This window comes from Argiope bruennichi, chromosome 1, assembly GCF_947563725.1.
Source record: "Argiope bruennichi chromosome 1, qqArgBrue1.1, whole genome shotgun sequence".
In the NCBI taxonomy this organism is placed as follows: Eukaryota; Metazoa; Arthropoda; class Arachnida; order Araneae; family Araneidae; genus Argiope; species Argiope bruennichi.
Window position 1 is genome coordinate 12,125,089 of NC_079151.1, and position 21,349 is coordinate 12,146,437.

Consider the following 21,349-nt stretch of genomic DNA (forward strand, 5'->3'; position numbering starts at 1 on the left):
GTAAAGGAATGTGTGGTTTAAAAATTTATTTCCATCAATATTAGTATGATTAAAAGCTTCAAATGCGAAAGCATACTATTTACTGTTTCTTAAAATCATTCGACAAAATAGTTTCTAAAATCATGATTCCTAATTTTTGTATACAGTCAGCTATTTGATGAGACTCGGTTTCCATTGATCCTACTTCAAAACTCTGAATCAGTGATAGAGATCAATCTGAAAATGCCACTGTGGGTGAGTGTTGCGTATAATGGCTGAAATCATCGGTGGGATAATTCCAAATAAAACAGTTTTTAAAAGCTACCCTTATAACACATTCACCATAGTTTTGTCCAGTAAAGTCGTAGACAGAAAAGTCTGTAAACTAGTTTAGAGAATTTCTCTTAATTTCCGTGTATTACTTGTTGCCGATTATTTCAAGGAGAAAATTTCAATCTGCTTTCGTCATTTCGAAGTATTGATTGAAAAAATTCAGCGAATTGCAAGCACTGAATGGCAGCTTTCGAGCGGTGAGGCGAATCGAATTTCGAAAGAAATGTTTTTTCAATCAGACTTAATCGTTAGGTATGACGCTAAATATAAAAGACACACTTGTGATTTAAAATTATACTTCAGTCATATGGAAAACATTGATTAAAATATAAAAACAAATGAAACATAACAAATATTGTGAAGGTAAGAATAAAGCAAAATATAATATAAAATATTCTTTAATATTCTAATTTTTCATGCTAATTTGGTCCAACATAGGCATAAATAAAACTTTAAACAATTCCTTCTTCACCATCTACTAAATAGTTATCACAACAGAGAGTAATCAGAATTTTCATGCATGCATTTAATTATGTTAACAGGTAAGTGCCGACCAGATTTCCCAAGGATTATTGGTGCAATAGTGGAATGTCCATATTGGGATGTGGGAATCTTTCTACAATAACCATTTTCAAGTAAAAGTTCACGAATACCATCAACGGACCTCGCATTGTGTACTTTCCGCGTATCCTGATACAAAACAGGCGAGGAACTACAGCCCATGTCGAGGCTATTGCTATGCAAACTGTCTCCAATGGATGACAGTTGAGATATAGCTACTTGGGTGGGCTTTAAGGGTATGGACAGATTTAAAGAATCCACAAAATTTTCACAGGAAGGATTATCTTCACTTAACGGATCAAATTCCGTGCAGATACTAGATATGTCCTCCGATACGGATAAATTGGAATTCGATAATTTAGTCGTTCCTTTCCAACAAAGATGGCCATTTACCAGCTTGGCACCACTCACAATATCGGTTTCACTCGAAACTACAGCAGCAGACTTGCGAGGGGCGAAAACCCAGTTCTGAATCGTTTCGTGGTTGCACGTACCACTCAAGTTGGGAGCAGATACTCCGGAATGTAAAATTGGCCGGTTTGAACAGTTGGAATTCACTAGTGTGGAAGTAGATGAGAAACTAGGCTCAGGTGGGGAGTTCAGATCTACAAGGTCCTTTGAATAAGCACTTTGATGGCTCGAATTATCAGCTGGTTGTCCAGATTGGTAGCTGTGGTTCAACGGTATTTCTGTAAAGCTACCTGTATCATAAATGTGATCATAGTTGCCGCGCATGCTATCCTGTTCCTTAAGCTTTGCTTGGGCGCCTAAGAGAAGGATAGCAGGAAGACTTTGAGTTTTAGAGAAATCACCATATCCCAAAGGCGAAAATGGTGAGTTCGTATTTAGATTGGAGCGCTTGTTGTAAACTCCAGGCTCTCTCCAATCTTCTGTGCTACCCATTCCGAAGTTTTTGACACAAGAATCGTCTTCACCTTCTTCCAAAACTCTAATTTTGTCTTTAAGGGAAGCTATTTCCAAGTCCTTTGATTGTAAGACTTCTTTAAGGTGCTGATTTTCTTCAATAGTTTCTTTCAACTCTTTCCTTAGCTGCGTCTCTATTTTCAACCACTTACCAATTTTTGATGGCTCGTCTTGATGAAGTTTGGCTCTCAAAATGTCATTTTCCATGACATATGAAAGTAACTGCTTTTGTAGTTCCAACACATTTCCTTCTTTTAGGATAGCAGATACTTTCATCCGACTTCTTTCGCTGTACTCCATGTACTTTCGTTTAATGCTAGCGCGTTCAATGTCAGCAAGATAGCTTAATGACTCAGTTTTCCGACTGAATTCACTGGTTTTGTGTATTTTTTCCTGAAGGCTTTTGTTTTCCATGAGAGTAGCATCCAACTGCTCTTGCACTTTAAGTTTCTGTTTATTCACAGCTTCAGTGGCAAGTTCCAGCTTAGCCAATCGGCGCCTCAGCTCGTCTCGCTCGGCTTTCACTTCGGATAGTTGTCGTTGAGTGTTAACCTTTTCATGTAAAAGATTGTCAAGCAACAGAGCCTTCGATCCTTCTTCCATTTTCAATACAGGTTTGTCGGTGTCTTGCACTCCACGACCTTCAATCTGCTTAAGAAGCTCTAAACTCTTCTGGTCTATCAAATCCAGAAGTTGCAAAAGTTCGTCCTCCTCATCGGGAATGTTGGCTGCCTCCGTAGGCGCTAGGCTGCACTCACTACCACCGATACCACTGTCTTTGTTCAGACTATCACTCTTGGATAGTTCGCTTTTATGAACAGTTTCAGTTCCAGCAATGTTGTGTCCAGTTTCGACGAATCTCAGCTTTTTTTCACTGTTTGGAACGCTGATTGTAGGAGATTTCGAAGGCTCGCAACATGCTGAAGACTTCGAAGAATTCGAATGGGTCTTGGTCTCTTTGGACGCAAGGTGTAAATGGACGTCATCAATAGCTTGCATTAACCGTTCTTGAAGGCTTTCAAGGACTGCCATTCGAGTCTGCAGAGCCTATAAAAGAATTCATTTTTAATAGGATGAAACAATTTTCGGATATTAAAATTTATTATAGAAAATAATGGATAAAATAAATTCTATTAATAATAAGTGTGAATACATCTCCACAAACTTAAGAAACGTCAGATTAAAGTAGAAAATTACAAATTTCTTGAAAAAAGTGGAAACTTTTCGAAAATAATATCGCTGAAATAATAGCGAATTTAGGAAATTTGCGGCTTTAGGCAATGCTCATTATAAGTCCTTTTTTTAAATCATCAATTTGGTCAGGATTTAATTTAGGATAACTTAGTGAAAACGTACACGTATTTATTTATTATAACTCATGACAGTGTGGCATCCACTTTCGTATTTAAAGAGATTTTTGGTGTTTTTAAGTACTGTAATAAATATAAGCATATAATGAAACATATAGGAATTTAAAATCAACAGGTTTTCAAGCATAATTTGTTATCCAAATATTTTATAAATTTAATTGCTAGGATGACATTTTTTAAATCGACCTGTCTGCGACCCTTTTCAGCTATCCTACGCCATTGCCTAGCTAGTCTAATTAAAAATTTACCATTGCGGTGAAAACTGAAACAAATTTCTTTGGCTTTCAAAAAGAAATGAAGCATATAAAATAAGTGATAAATTATTTCTATTTTGTAAGGAAGTATTCTCATATATATTTATATATGAGAAATATATATATTTCTCAGCACACAGAATACACTTTACATAATATTTTCTAAAACTGATTATTAAAAAATTATTTTAATCAGCATCAGAAAATATTATTTAAAAATAAACTGGATAAAATTATTTATTGAAACAATTCGTCTTCTATATCATTACTATATATATATATATATATATATATATATATATATAAGAATATTTTTGTGCTAACAAAGTAGGATCCGATTAAGAAGACTGTGGTAGATAATCAATTAAAACTATGATTCGACATGACCAGATAAATTAAAACCAAATAATGCCTACTGTGCTCCTACTATCATAGCAGGATCCTGTTTATAACTTTGTGGAATCCACAAATATAATGTACTATTTGAATGTCAGGGTAATATATAATCATATTAAATAAGAAATGAATAGCGTATTTTTTTATATAAAATCCTTATCTCCTTCTTTTCCCAAAATGTTACGTTATTCACTGAACTATATATTTCTCTGAAATACTTATGCCTCCCATAATTGGTCAAATGATAAATAGTGCTACCAGCCTTTCAAATTCTGTACGTTTTTAAAATTTAAATACTTTCATTCTTTTTTCATTTTTGATGCTTTTTAAAATATGTGCAGCTCAATTGCATTTATAACTATTTAATATGGACTGAGAGTTACTAACAAGAATTTTATGTTAGCAAATTTAAAAAAAAAAAAGCTATAGGCATTTGAAAATTTTCTCCCTGCATTTGTAGTAATTGCACTACAAACATTTTAAAGTTTTCAAAATAATAAAAAGGCGTCTGACTGCACCTTAAGACCCTCAGGGAAATCTCTAAAAAATGCATTTTTTTATGATAATTACAAGTTATTACAACTAAAATGTTGGATGTCATTTTAAGAATATGAAGGAAGCAATGAAAACTAAGAGTTTCCGAATTTCCTAAAGCATGTCAGCAAGCAGCAGAGGCGAATTTGATGATAATAAGACTTATTGAGAGCATTTCTAAAGACTTCGAGTTGCTTTTGGTCATTAAAGCCTGGCTATATTCCGTGTCACGGTTCGTTTCGCGTGTGAAAAAGGAGCTGGCGTGCTTTTGGAGAGAAGTTGCAACAAACAAATGACAGAAAATGAGCCAATTCCGATGCCAGCGGCAAGCTGGCTCATTTACTACGTTTCTGCACATTTTAATCTCACCTCGCACAAATAAACATGAGGGGATTTAATCTGGAATAAAAGCAGGGAATACCCCAGATTTTTAAGAGTAAGCTGGGAAAGTTGAGAACGAGGGATGCAACTTAACACAAACGGATGTAATTTGAGGAATCGCTTAATTTTCTTTTTTAAGGATGACGTTAAAAATGGAATTAACGAACCATTTTAAAGCATTGTAAGAATACTTATGATGCTTAAATAAAATTTATGCACGATAACGTCAGTTTTTGAAAATACAAGAATAATAGTTTGTTTGGCTTATTGAGGAATATTTAGTGCTTCCTGTGAATATCGACTGGTTTGTTCGCACAATTATGACAAAAAACACTCTGCTAGAGGAATGTTTATTTAGGATTCTATAAGTAAATTGACGATCACAATGATATTGCAAAAAATGATCTTTGTTGATATCTACAGAAAAAAAATATCCAACTTTTAAAAAATGCATCGAAGTGCATATTATTACGTCCGATGCGTTTAAGAAAATGTGAATTTATGTTCATTAAATTGAAACAGTGTATTATAGATATAGTGACTTCCACTGAAGATCGTTCTATTTCGAAGATTCGCCATCTACACAAAACGGATATGGTGTCATCTTCATCTTCTCACGATTCAAAACTGAGGTTTGTTCAAAAGTAATCCTTCAAAACATATTCTACATTTCTCTTATTATCTTATTTGCGTGTCATCTATAAGTTGGATTTATAAAACACTCGGCGGGATAGACATTCGAACAAAAGCTATAAAATTTCAGTTATATTACTATTGAAAAACTAATCAAAATTTTAACGATCAAACAAATGAACAATAAATATCCATCCAATTAATTAGAATGTCAAAATCCTGAATCTTTATTATACCGAATTTGAATAATTTTATTTTATTAAGGAATCTGAGTCAAAAGCTGTAGGCAGATTTAAAGGAGCGAAAAATCGATTGAAACACAATACTTACTAATGAATAAAAAAACAATTAAAATAGAAACTTATATTTATACCAAAAGGCAGTAAATCTGCATCTAAATATATTAATAAAATATTCTAAGGCAGTAAATTTTCTAAAGTGATTTAGAGAATAAAGAAAGCCAAAGTAGCCAAAGAGGAAGAAATTAAACGGAAATACATTTCGAAAGAAAAAACAAAATATAATGGCATATTTCATGAAAAAATTAATCTAAAATGAAAGTAATACAATCATCGAAATAGGAATAATCAGAAAATTATAATTTTTATATCCTATTAAACATTTGTTTATATTTTAGTAATAATAATTGTTTCATCAATCAGAAAATTTTTAAGTTACAATTAACTTAACTTCTTTGATATTTTAAAAGCAATAAAATTTCAAGAAATTATTTCGAGGATTGACTTGGAATAAAAACATCACTTACATATTCACCAGTCTTTTAGTAATAATAAAATTGCATACATAAGCATTCATCATTAAGGTATTTTGGTAATTCATTGAATTTTACTTATAGGTGACACTAATGATTTATACAAGCATAATGTGCGTCTTCAATGCTCATACGCTGCTTAGAAACAGAGACGCGTGACGTTATCAAATCTGCAACAGGAAGGAAAAAGCGAGGAAGTAGAAATCGTAAAACTCTACTTCTACCAAAAAAAAAAAAAAAAAACTCTTTTCTTCAACGTTTTAAATTTCACAAATAAAAATTTTCTTTAACTTGTAAGAATTATTTAAATCTCGAGAAGGTTATTGTATTCTAACATGGCTTGCTCCGTTAAAGCTCTTCATCACCGCTTCACAATGGCTGCGAAGAGGATACTCGAGATAAAAAAAAAATTACAAAAGGCTTTCCTCTTTTCTTTTTTTTTTTTAAATCGAATTTCTCGTTTGCACCATTTGTGTTTCTAACTGGCTTAACTTGACATTATTAAAGCACAGTAATTAAAAATTAAATAATATTAAAATGATGGACTATTAAATTTGTCCATTGTCTAAGAAGATTTATCAGAACTAGTACAGCTTGCTAAAATATACGATTTTGATGACCACATTTAAATCAAAGTGTTTTGCATAATGAAAATTTTTTTCAACTTATTACATAAATGTATACAATGTACCAACCAGCAGCTAACCAACTTCCAATCCTACTAGTACATGATATCATGAGACTGATGTTCCTTTTATATTTGTAAAAGCAATAAATGATGCAATCATTGATTAATAGAGAGGTTTATATATGAAATTTCAGTTTAGAAAGAACTAATAAATAACCTCTTCAATGATATAATAGATATAGGAAGTATGAAAAATTGATCGAAAGTTAATTTGCATCATTATACATGTAATATACACAATCATTTCTAGGAAGATATTATTTATAATTCTAATTTCCTCCTAAAATAAGTTTTTTTTTTTCATTTTTAATGAAAAATCATAGCAATTCATAGATCAAAAGCTATGCAAAATTAGAATTATTATTTTACTAGCCGCCTTTGGCGACCAGCCGGTTTGCCAATCTTAATGTTCGTTAAAATTTTAATAATTAAATATTTTATGCAATTTCTACTTTAATAGCTTCTTCATCAAAATATTTTAAAACTTCAAATTTTGATTATCATATAATTTATTCATAATATTATAAAGGCCTTCAGTCATAACGTAATATGTATATCTCTCATTTTCTGTTAGCACCCGTAGAATTTATGCTTTAAATTAAAGTGGAAAGAATTTATCTTAAATTAATATAATAATATTTTTTACTGAAACAAAGCATTTTTTTTATAATCTGATTACTGAAAATAGAGTCACTCAGCGTTTAAACTTTATGGGCACTAAAGAATATCTTTCTTAATTTATGTAATATCTCAAGAGTTGGTCAACAAAATTTTCTTAGATTCATTATGAGCAGATCGATTCATTAACAATGTTTAAATTTAAATGCATCAAACACTAAGAAAATAAAACGAATCGTTTAAAATAAACGGTTGAAAACAGGTTTAAAAAAAACTACTTAAAAAACGATGTACTTAAAACTATAAGCATATACAAAAAATATATAAATAACATAAATACAATTTACTTACAAAAGCATGCAACTAACCCAAAAATAATTTAAATCATCCATTGATAACGTTGTCATGGCAACAATCAGAACAGAATGCGCATGCGTGAATTTCCTTCGCCGGTTACGTAACGCAAATACGTGATTTTTTCTACGCCAGTTGGGGTAACGCTATGCGGATTAGAAATTTTTAATTTCCTTTATTCTGTTTTATTTTAATTCAAAAGTACTTCAGAATGAATCTGAAAGATTGATTCATTAACAATGTTTAATTATAAATGCATCAAACATTAATAAAATAAACAGAACCGATTGAAAAAATCCGTCAAAAAATTTAAACCGTAGCCTCATTACTGTTGGGAGAAAAAAAAAAACTGAAGCCTTTCTCGTTTGGCGCTGGGGATAATGGAAGATTTTTTTGGCGGAAAAGTTGGCGGTGGGGAAAATGGAAGATTTTTTTGGCGGGAAAGTTAGTTCTTAATTAATAATTAAAATTCTAATTAAAAATTCGAAAAAAGAAACCCCAGGTGCACATTCCCAACCTCCAAGGTATACATGTACCAAATTTGGTAGCTGTATGTCAAACGGTCTGGCCTGTAGAGCGCCAACACACACACACACACATTGAGCTTTATTATAAGTATAGATATAGATAAACATTAGTTAAATTTTATAATTTGTTAAAATTTACTTTTATACATAGAGTTTATATTTGTAAAAGAAAATATTCTTTAAGCTTTTTAGACATAATTCCTTTTACCTTAAACAGCAGTTTTAATCTCAAAGATAGCAAATAAGCAAAATAAAGTATTGAAATACATTTTCATTGAAAATGTATTTTGTTTCATGTATTTAAATAAGTTTAAAGCTTTGCAAAATTTAATTAATTTTATACTTTTACAAATTATAGATATAAGATCATTAAGATTACACTTAATGCATTTTTTTATCAATAATTTCATGATATTTTTGCTTAAGGTTTCAGAGTATTTTGATCAAAATTTGAGAAAAATCCCTTAGAATGTACATTCTTACGATGTATTTGCTTCTGCCTTTGTGCATTGTAATCTTATCCTTTCAAGTCTGATTATTTGTTGCAATTTAGATGCAACACAAATACAAATTATATTTGCAATGGCATGAGCTCCTACTTGTATATAAAGCTAATAAATATAATTTATTCCAATAAACTATGTACACTAAATCACTTCGTAAAAGAAGAAAATGAACGTAGTGTAGTAGAAACAAGTAAGAAAGAAATAGAAAATAAAATCGAGTGTTCAATGGGGGAAAAAAAGCTATATTCATAACCAATTTTATATACCATGATGAATTCTGATTTATATAATCAACACAGCTGAGTTGCAGAGTTAATGGCATAAATATGTTCCATAATATATTTCAGAAATATAAATTTTACTGTATCGGAATTCATTTACTATTGATAAATTAAAGCAAAAATTCGTTCATTAAAAGCGTCACAAAAGCAAGGAGAAACCATAAAATTCGAAAAATTACGGAAACACACCTCCTTAAAAAAATGAACGATTTCATTGTAAAATATTTGAAGTTATTTTCTTTTAATTCTTGAGTGACATCTCAATCAGATACCAAAAGTCTTCCAACTGCAGATTTAGATTTAGATTAAGATTTGAATTCCATTACAAAAATAACACATATTTTGTCATTTTTCATTCCTTTTTTTTCTTGTAAAAGTAACTGTAAAGTTAGCTAGCTTCCATTAAATCATTTCTACAGCTTAACAGTTGATTTTAAAAATGCTCTACGCCTCACTGAATACAGAACCTGTTTTCAGAATTAAAAGCTTCCAGAAAAGTTACTTTTAAGTTTTGACTTTTCATTCAATTACAATCAGCTCTATCCTTGTGTGTCAACCTGTACTTGTTTCATTAGACTGGCAAGCGAATATATAGATTGTTTTTTAAATTTATCATATTGAAGTAAAAAGAAGTCATTTGAAATCTAATGACACGCTTTCTCTGACAGCTTATTATTTGTCGCAAAGATATCTAAACAGCCATTGATCAATGATTGTTATTAACTTTATATAAATTACGAAAAAAGCAAAATTATTTTTGTATATTTATGGAAGCGTTTTAAAATAATTCAGTCATTTTAGCATATCAAGCACCAAACACTACCACAGAAATTGTTAATGTCATTTCGAAATTTTATTTAAGATAAGTTTTTCTTCTAAACTACTCCCAATAAGTGGAAAACTAAATAAGGCGTACTATAGCAAAATGAAACTTATTCCACTTTGTAGCAATAGCAACGAAAGCTTACATGGAATTTAACTCCTCTATCTGGCAACTCTAAAAATTCTCAGAAAATGTTTCCAATTATCTTCCCGATTCATGGTTTAACATGATTCATAGATTTAAAGTTTAAGTAATAATTTCTAAAAATATTATTTAAAAACTTAATAGGAAAAAAGAATTTTATTCTATCGATAAGTCAATCCACAATTTTTAAAAATTTTATTCGTTATAGCCAGCAACATATTTTCTTGGAGAAAATATACTGAATATCTTTTTTGATTGAATGACAACTTTTAGTATAAAAATGTAGTACAAACACCCTTATTATATCATTCTTCAATAGTGAACATAGATAAATAAAGATAATAATTCAAGACGCACAAAATAGAGAAATAATTCAAAATGAATGGTAACAGAACTGTAAAAATAAACTTTAAAAATATATTCATGATATTATTGTCGACTTGTGTCTTTGGATGATGAAGAAATTGATCCGAAACTTGAAAAGGATTCGAGATTCTCATGCAAGGACTGTATGCCGAGTTTGTTCAATCGATTTCAAGGATTGTTTTTAAATTATGAATATTACGTACATTTACAAGGACACGTGCATCATTTCAAAAGTGGTGGTTTCTTTAGAATTGAGTAGGTGTACAATGCTGAGTCCAATTCACAAAGCAAAATTTTAATAAGTTTCGAGTTACAATTAATAATGTTATTCTTATACCACATATTTTTTTTGCAGTAAAAAATTGACTGAAGAAGGAATAAAATCTTGGAATCAAAAATTCGTTGAATAGATATAAAAAATTTCTAGCATATCACGATTTCAATAAAATGTTTTTTACGATATATGTAACAAATATATGCATTTTACTGGAAATTCAGCCTAATTGGTGAATATATAAATTATTAATTAAATTTGAGATGTTAATGAAACAAATAATTAGTATTCTGAAACAAATGGGCAGTTGTTTGATTGAAACAAATCTGTTATCATAGTTTAGTATATTTTTAAAGAACACGTCCTATATTATTTCCTTGAAGTCTTTAAACAGTTAAACGACTTAATTCCTCTTAAGTAGCAAATACTCTTAAATGGAATTTCTGCACTATCAATCTAAATGCAAATCCAGACGGTCCTTGTGTGATAAGAAGAAATGCGAGATATTCTTATAAGATAAGAAACGACCTTGTTAGAAAGAAAGAAACCAATAACTTTTAAATACGCAAGAACTGAATCACAAACCTGAAAAAATTATTTTACAAATAAGATTCCATTCGGTGAAGTAGCCTAAGGAAAAAGTTAGCACACAACAAAGTTTTCAGACAAAACATTTTTATATGTCATAAGTATTTTTCAATGTTTATGAATTTGAGAATTAATAACTTCTCTCTAGATAACTCGTTCCAAGTTTTTTAGATATAAAATTTCGTATCATTTTATGAAAAGAATGTTGAACACATTTTAATAGTTATGTAATTCATAATTGAGTTGATAAGCTTTCTTTAGCAAATCTTACTGATAAGGGCTTTTTAAGTGCCCCTTTTTTTTCTGTTAACTTTTCATTTTTTTAGTGCACTTCAGTTACGAAAAATAGTTTCTTTCCCTCAGATTTGCGTTAAATTGTTTTAAATGAATATTCAATAATTATGAGATTAATTTTATCTAATCATTATTGATTTTCATCTCACTCAAACAACGCGCTATTTCTTCTGTTAGATTCCTGGACTAGCCATTTAGCCAACAGAGCGATATTTGTTTCTATTATGTATCTGAAAACCATCATATATAAATTAAAATTTTTCCAATTTTGAAACACTCGTATTGAGTATATTGCTCATAATTTATGGAAACTTCGACGTTTTTAACTATCATGATTTCTCCATTATCTTTAAGAAATGTACTTATTAACTCAATTGGTAGATTATCTATTTACAAAGTTTAAACCAGCGGGCGTGGTCACCCCAAAATCTCACATATAATCTAATAAAAGTGTGTCTTTCATGGCATTGGCGTACATAATCACGAAACCTTTTCACTGAATCTATCGTGTGATTCTTTGCAAGTTTCTAGGTAATTGATTCCTGGCATAGCCGGCTTCCTGGCCTAGGAGTAGATCGTCTTCCTCGTGATCTAGGCGTTCCGGGTTCGAGTCCTGGTTCGGGCATGGTTGTTCTCTTCCTTGTGTTTTCTCTGTGAGGTGCGTGAATGAGTCTCTCTGTAAAAAGGGGTTGTGCAAGCGAGTGTATGTGTGCTATCTTCATTTGAGCTAAAAGTCAGACTTCTGCCCCCGGATGCTCAGGGGTCTTTACTCTCAGAAGCTATTGCGCAAATATTTGGCTTAAATAGTCACTCGTCAAAAAAAAAATCCTGGCATAATATGTATTTGAACATCGATTTATGTTTTAGACCCATTTCTCTCAACCGATTGAACCTAAAATTTGGCACATAACTATAATTGCAGTCAGAAAATTACATGCCAAATTTGATATATCTAAATCGTAGCGATTTTTGAGTTATCGGGTTTACATACTTCAGAAAATACAGGCCGAAAGACGGGCAATCCTTTTTGGATTTTGCTCAAAATTTGGTAAATGTTAAATCTGCGAGATGAATTTTATAGCTCTCTTTGTTTTGTAATTATCGTTTTAACTTGTATTCAAACGGCCGGATAAATAAACTTCTAAACGGGGTTTGCTCAAAATTTCATAGAAATCTGCAAATTTGATGTAAAAGCCATATACTAAATTTCATCCGTCTAGCTCGAGGACTTTGTATCATTGTCACATACAGGCAACCAAAATGACAAAATTTTATTTTTTCGAATTCAGGAAGATCTAAAAGTGGAGATTCGTCAAAATCTGGAGTTCTAATTTTTTGACGATTGCTGTATTTTCTCTGTACTTAATAGCGTGAAAGTAAAAACTTTATACCCACTTTATAACTTCAATATTAAAGCAATATACTCTATTTATAGCATCTCTAAAACATTACTTTTAAGTGAATTAATAGTTCCGTTAGCGAAATATTAAAAAAAAAATTATCCAATACATTCCGGTAGTTTAATGTCGGTTGTAAAATGCGTTAAGAAGCTAGAAGTTATAAGAAAATGACACAAAAAATACTAGGAAATTATCAGAGCGAGGATCAACACTTATAAATTTAAAAAAATCTATAAGTTTCGAGCAATCTTTGTTCTTGGCATAAACATTTCTTTCGGCAGATCTAAACCTGATGATTTATCAATAAGGATTCCAGTCTCAAAGATTGGAAAGTGTTAAAAGTCCACCTCGCCCCAGAACCATTTCAGTATAACGAGGATAGAAATGGCCACACATAGAGCGTGCAACCTTCCTCACTCAGTAATAATTCCAGAATCAGGTGATGTTGAGTTCAACGAATTTCATAGTTTTTGCTCTATATTTTCAAGGTCAGATAGATACCACTTTGAGAATTGCTCACATAGAGAAAATGCACTGTCATTAAAAACGCTACAAAATTTTGCTGTTCAATACAACAGAAGGTTATCTGTTGGCTTTATTTATATTAATTTTATTTATTATTCTATTATGGCTCTTGAAGACATTAAATATTTCTTTAATAAAAAATTCTGACTCTCTATTTGGCTGCACCTTTCATATCAAATTACCTCTTTAATATCTTTCTACAAATAAATACTTTTAAAAATTGCACTCGCATTTTTGTTAAGAGGCATCAAATATGTATTAATGATTGCAGACTTGCGATGTGCTTTATTGCTTGTGATAGTTAGCACATTCACGGTACAATTAGAAAGTAGCACTGCATATGTTACTTTCTAATTGTACCGTTCTATCTAATTAGATGACCCCCTTCTCTGGTATAATTAAGAGATAGCAAAGATTAATCTAATTAGATAAGTGGTCGGTGTAATAGGTCTTGAGCTGAGGCAGTGAACATGTAAGTGCATTATACACCATACATAACAGCAATAAAGAAATATTATCCAAATTGCAGATCATGAGTAGAGACGTTCTATTGAAATTTATGTTTAATTGCGCTATTGTAGTAATGATACTATATGATATGAATATGATATCCTTTCGCATTTCTGCCTTTGGACTGCTCTTAAATTTTAAAAAGGAAACCATATCAGGTTTCTGCTAAGGAAAAATGTGTGATAAAACATATCAGCAAGATGGCACAACAGAGAAGCACCAATAAATTCTGCAAAAACCCCTGCAGGCCATGGGATAATTTCATTGATTTATTATATTAAATGTGCTTCAGATATACAGTGGTTTTATAAATTAATATCATTAATTTGTAAACAGTCAATATTTTAAAAGGGGAAACTAGATTTAAAATTCTAAGCTGAATTATTTTTTTATCAAGCTTAAAATAAAGACTACTTTCCCCTTCTTTTTACAGCTATCTTGGGAGCTATGTTAGAATTCCTCACTTTTATAACAAATTGCACAATCACAAGGGACATTGTGAATTAAATAAAAGATACTGGTTCATGCAATAAAATACACAATGAGTTGCGATCGAAAAATACATTATATATATCATAAACAAAATAGAAACGTGTAGACCTTCAAATACATATTTAAAATGAACGAACAAAATGATTACTAAAACAAAAATGCAATCAATACTAGTAGGCGATATTCTAATCCAAGGCCATTTAACTATTTATACAACTACCGAAAAAGGCTTAATAATAAACGAGCACTAACTTATGCAACATTCTTCCTAACAAATATTGAAAACAGTAATATGAAGTAAATTGAAAACGAATATCTAAAGCAACAAAGTTTTTAACAATTTAGTTACATGTTGTTTCAATCATAAAGCAAGAATTATATAATAAGCACTCATCATGGTAAAATTCTAGAAAGAAAATATGATATTACAAATTCTAAAATATGAAAAAATAGTAATTTTTTTTTGACTCATTATCTACAAGCCAGATTGGTATTGCTTCTATCGCGTAAAACCTGCATTATAACAGTCTTAATCCTTTAATGCTTGTGTTTTTGCGTCATACATGAATTGGGTAATAGTATTTTCAACTTACAAGCTAACATTCATTGGTCGATATTAAAATTTGATACAAAAATTAAATAAAAGTCTATAAAAATTAAATAGGTAAATTAAAATGGCAATATATTTTTGAAAGAGAAGCAAATAGCAAAGAAAACTACTAAAAATCGAAAGAAGGCGACTGAAAAATAGTATAAATCACATTCTGGTCCAAAATAAATGTCAAAAACTTCATAAATTCCTTCTTTTGTAATTAGACACACGCAACAATTCCAAAATATGAACATTATTAGTTACGAGTGATTCATATTTGACATGATTTCGCTATTTAAAACTAGCACTATAAATGCTTCAATGATAATCAAACTGTAATTTTAATTAATTTATTGATGAAATAAATTACCTCATAACAGTTTTTGAAGAGAAATTCCCTTGGTCAAAATTAAATCCAGATTCTGCAACGCAAACGGCACAACGCAAAAAATCGAATTCCACACACACTGAGCAGACTGCTCGTCGGGACTGCATCGACAACAGGTAAATTGGTGCCACAGGTTCCGCTTGGAAGGCGAGCAATTTAAAATGTACAAGATTCCGCATTTTCGATAAAAACTCCAGAGAAAGCGATTAAAACACAAAAAGTAGAACAAGAAAAAAGTCGCAAGCAGCTATACTTTCTTCGACGTACACCACCAATTACCAATGTCCTCATTGATGATATATAACCGTGAAGTTGAACGAAGTAGGTGTAGAAAAATGTTTGGACTTGCTTTGGCTGTTTCTTTAGAAAGTTCGGGCTTGTTTATTGTTTTTTTATTTTGATAAACGAGTTAAAAGTTGCAACCAGAAGGGCAACAATAGGCCAAGAATAAAAGTGTTTTCGCATATTTAATCTTTTGATGAGTGAAACTGTTTTTTTTAACTTGATAAATAATGAAAAATACTATCTCGGATATATATTGTACTTTATCTATGCATATTTTTTACGATATATTGTTATCGCTGCTTTGAGCCGACATACGAAATAAAAACTTAAATTTGAATAGAATTATAAGAGAAATGTTTTATTCCAGTGTGTCTACGAAATTGGAAGGGTAATATACTGTTTTAACTCAAAGATGTTTTAAATTTTATTGCCTTTTTAAATCGTCTCGACTTCAGTTTCTTTTTTTTTAATTATCAATTTTACATGTTGAATTTTAAAAACATTGGAAAATCAGCCTGTTTTCTATTTGGTTTTTAAAGTGCTATTGAAATGATTTTAACCATTTATCTATCGCAGTTTAGCCAATAAAAGCCAACAAATCAACTAACCATAAAGATGTTTATTTTCTTCTCAGTATTGTTGCTTTTCCAAAATTAATTAATTTAGTAAACTTCAAATATTACAACTTTAATGATTAAATATTTTTTTTCTCAAATTGACGATTTCATTTAAAATTATTCTTTTTACGAAGGACTTGACAAAGCTGGAAATTTTCCTTAAGACTTTAAGACAGTTGTCTACAAATTTTTCAGTATCTTTAAGCGTTATCTCTGCACGAGCTATTTATTTCTATTAGATTTTAAATGCTGCACAGACTTCTATCTATTCAAATATAAATAACGTTTATACATTTTTATAATTGATTAATTATTTAAATGAAGGAATATAACATACAATAAAGTATATTTTAAATTTAAATATAGAGGTTCTCCATAAATAAAAATTTTGCTTTAAGATCATGAAGTTTTAAATATATAATTATTTTAAAGACAATTTTTTTTAAAACTTCAATATAGTATTATTAACCTATAAGGAATGGGCAAAACAAATCTTTCGAAATAGGTATATTCGTCAGAAGCATTTGAGCACTTTATTCATTTTATATACATTTCGCTACATATTCTGTGACCAACGAAGGGATTACTTTTTCATGAAATTTCTTTTTACGAGCAGGGTCGTTACATTTCATTATTATAAGCGGAGTGATATGATTTAAAAAAAGGAGTAAAATAATCAGCGGTCAGGCAGATGAGCTTTATGGTCTTAAATCTTGAAAGTTAAATGATAAGCAATTTTAAAAATTTCATGATAAGAGCAAAATGAATACCAACATGGGTATTTTTTATTTAATAAAAGTAAATTTCTGTTTTGTTTTTTGTATTCGAAGAACGATTTTTTTCTTAATAAATAAAAATATATAAAGTACAAAAATGCTTCGAAATTGATACGAGATTTAGATGAAATTGTCTTAGTAGCTCCAAAGATCCTTCTTTTCCAAAAAAAAAAAAAAAAAAAAAAAAAAAATGTATCGGTCAGTGTGAATGCAAGCAGACTAAATTTAAAAAACAAAGAGCATGATTTATGAATTTTCAGATTTAAGAGGTACGCAAAAAGCAACATGTTTATAACAAATGTTTTTTTTTAATGTGAACTTTACCGTTGACAATTAATAAATAATTTCTTTTCTAGCTAGCTCTGCCACATAACCACTCCTTTTCAAGCTAAACCAAAAGGAGCTTTTTTTAATTATTGCGTTTGTACATTCGTTGCCAATGAGTTTTGCGCAACTGCATTTATTTCTTTGTAAATGTCAAAACCAGGAATTTAAAATATTTTAATTTTTTAAACTAAAAAACAATATGAGAACCCTATTAGTTTACTTTGCTTATGTTAACGTCCCATTTAAAAGCAACACTAGGTTATTTTGGGATGGACCTCATGATTTTGAACCGCAGTCAGATGAAGAGGACGAAAGACACCTGAGTTGGGAGCCCTCCTCTCCAAACTTCTACACCTTTATGACAACACAAATAGCAACTTTGAATGGTTGTCTGTCAAATTTTTATCGATGGAGAATGCACTTTTGGACGTTTAGGGGATTTTTAATGATGCCAAGTATGATAATTTTGTTTCATGAAACATAAATAATAAATTAGGGTTGAAATTCTGGTTAAAATCTTCAAGAATGTCAAGAGAAAACACTCATTATCGTCATTTTTGCATGCAACGTTCAGCGACAAACAGAATACACATTTCTCTAAAATGTAACTTGTATTAAATTATTCGATTTCCTACTATTGCACAAGCAGATATTTATTTCTTTTGTTTTAGACCATACTTTGCCCAACCAGACCATACTTAACTGAAAATTAAAACACATCTTACGCGTACGTTTTGACATCAAAATGTCACCATATAGTGGACGATTATTATTTTTATTGCTAAATTCGCGTAAAAAATTACTTTAACACAAACTGGCCACAGCTTTAGAACTAATTCGATAATTCGCTGAAAACGACTTTGTAAATCTCCCGTGCTTTAATAACAACATTACACAATGTGAGTTCAGTCCTTTCTTTTGCTAGAGAGTGGCATTCTTATCATGGCGCCATCTCTCGGGGAAAATGTGCTTTATACATAGTGCTGTTATTTGCCATTAAGTTATCGTAATATAAAATACAAAATTCCGTCATTTACAAATTTAACAATTTTATAAGCATTTCTTTTTCAAAATTGCTTATTGACAGCTAAAAATGTATAGAGCAATGATAGAGTCTCAGTTTAAAATAGGAAGAAGCTTATCTGAAACCAGTAAAAGATATTTGTTTGATATCTGTAATATGAACTGTATTAATTTTTCATTCGATTTGTGTTGCACTTTGATTTTGCTCTTTTGATTGTTAGATAAAATAATCACAGTTTAACATACATATTAAAAATCATTAAAATATTGACATTAATAAGAGATATAAATAAAAGATATGTGCGCATTTAATGTATATGCAGTTCAATACTATCTACAACCGGGATTTTACTAGAACATAAATTTGCATGTTAAATCTGTACTCTGGAGATGGAAAATCAAAAACTAATTTATCTGTTTAAAAATACCTTTTAAATAGATTAAATAACGTTAACTTGCAATTACAATAATTATTATAAAATATTGATGAAATATTAATAATATAGCAGCGCTGAAAAGTATACTATTCATAATTGCATTATAATAGCAAATTTTACAAAATGTTCTCTGAAAAATGAATGCTTTATACCAGGCAAACTTTCTGAATATAGAGAGAGTATTCCAGGCTTATGCTCACTAAGGAAATATCTATTGCAAAGAACTAAGTTCGTTATTATTGTATGTTTAAATCAGTTAAATGAATTATGTGTGTTAAAAATTGCAATTTAATATAGCCGGATATTAGCATTTATTGTGAAGGAAGACATAAATACGAAGACTCTAAATTCAGTTTAATAATAAGAATGTCTTACTTATACGATTATCTTACAGATAATCGTACTTTTTAAACATCCGGCAAACAATACGGAAAATTACAATTTTAAAATTTTTAATCAGTTTTAAGAAATTACGGCATTCAAATAACTTTAAATAGCAGAAATCACCATTTAGTAAATAAAATTTCTTTTAAGATTAAGGATATAAGATTTCTTTTTAAAATCATCTTGCTATACTTAAGGTACTTAAATTCATCTTTTTAAAATCATCATAATTTACCACCTCGAAATCTCAACAAGAAATATATTATAAAAATAACATTGCGTTTAGATTATTAAATATAACAATACAAATTATTCGTTTTATTATATAAAATCCTATAAATTCAAAATATTCTATTAAGGTTTAGTGGTGCCATCTAGTGTTAACTGTTATCTACTAAAATATTCTGTTTCGTGACGTCACATCTTGGCTTTATTCTTATTCACATTTTATGCTACTATATAGTGAAAGGATTTGGATTAAAAAATAGATAAAAATGAAAAACTCATTCAAAACGTCTAGAAACAGTAGAAACTAATATTATCTAAGAACAGAAAATTACCAAAGATTATAAGTTCTAGATATCAATAATCAGCTTTACAAGAGTTTAGAAAGATAATTCCAATTGCAACTACATAAAATAGCACGAGGAAAATTATTTCGACATAATTTCAAACTGATTTCCACCTAATCGGATTCAAAGAAAATGTAGTGTTGTAAAACAGAAAGATGAGAAAAAGGATTAATTCCTGTTCATGCTGATTTATAATGTAAAGAAGATAACTCTAGAAAATTTTATTGACTAAACCCCAATGAATAATTTAAAATCTTCTTAATAAATGTATGCACAATGACAGCGTTACAAAAAAAAATTAGAATTAAAAATTGATTTTTTTTTTTTTTTTTACTTTCATTTTTGTAAAACTGAAGGCTATAAAAAAGGACAAAAGTAAATCAACAAACTAATTTAAAAATATGAAAAAAAAATTTCACACTGAAAATTATTTAAAAATAAATCTCTACCTGACTTTGTTTTCAATAAGTTCCAGTACTTTATAAGTAACATTCTGGCATTATCTCTATTTGAAAAGAGCAGTCCTATCGAAACAAGTTATAGTATTATAACATCGACAAACCAGAGAATTATTGAGATATTAGTAATTATCCGAAGCTATTCGACAAGCACTGCGTCTAAATATAGATTTAATAATAGCTCATCATTAGAAGGTGCTATTTTAGACTCTATACATGCAAATCATACCAAATTTCCAGTCGATAATAAAAACAGTCCATACAAATATACAAGTAGCCGATTCAGATAATGCGTCCTAGCAAGTGAAAGAAATAATCATAAAAAAGATCGAAAACCTAGCATTTCTTTAATGGTGCAGGACCCGTACCTATCAAACAAGACGGCTAATGCACCGGAAGGGTTTGGAGGAAATAAGCTAGGATGATTGACACTTGCATTACGTGAGAAAGTGGAATTATATTGAGCTTTTCATATTTTTATTTGACAACGCTTCCTATCAATCTAAAAAGTAAATATAGCATCAGTTTGCGCGCTCATTCGTGTGACTGGTAGGAAAGCAGAAAAAGAAGTGAAGTGATGTGAAGCACGCGAAAGTGACATAAAAATAGGAATCGATACAGTCCTGTAAAATTAAGAAAGAAAGAACAGAATAGCTACCCTGTATGTGTAGATGAAATCAGAAATTGTAAAAATTATTTCTCAATATATACATAACATTTTTATTAATCGAGTTTATATACTTCGAACAAATTCCGAATATAGAAAAAAAATCAAATTTTCTTCCCTAATTCGTACATAGTTCGATGCATACAATCGCATATCTTTGGAGGGGCAGGTGCCCTGGCGCTGGTAATAGAGGCGAGCACAACTGAGGTGAATTATATCAGGTTATAAAATAAAAATTACATTTTTTAAAACTATTATTCCAGTAATTCTTAAAAGTTAAAATACTTTCAATCAAA

General features: G+C 30.0%; 1 protein-coding gene across 6 annotated transcripts in view; it reads right to left on the reverse strand.

Annotated features, from left to right (window-relative positions):
• Window positions 1-738: 738 nt before the first annotated feature.
• Window positions 739-21,349, reverse strand: part of LOC129979916 (uncharacterized) — a 149,918-nt gene continuing 129,307 nt past the window's right edge. For 4 of the 6 annotated variants that reach the window (XM_056090758.1, XM_056090756.1, XM_056090757.1 and 1 more), the window contains one exon: window positions 739-2,844. In XM_056090758.1, coding sequence (XP_055946733.1) covers window positions 802-2,844 — 2,043 coding nt within the window. In that variant the 3' untranslated portion in view covers window positions 739-801. Of the gene's footprint in view, window positions 2,845-6,131; window positions 6,288-15,489; window positions 15,686-21,349 lie in introns of those variants that run through there. The other 2 variants (XM_056090761.1, XM_056090760.1) reach the window with 2 other exon arrangements.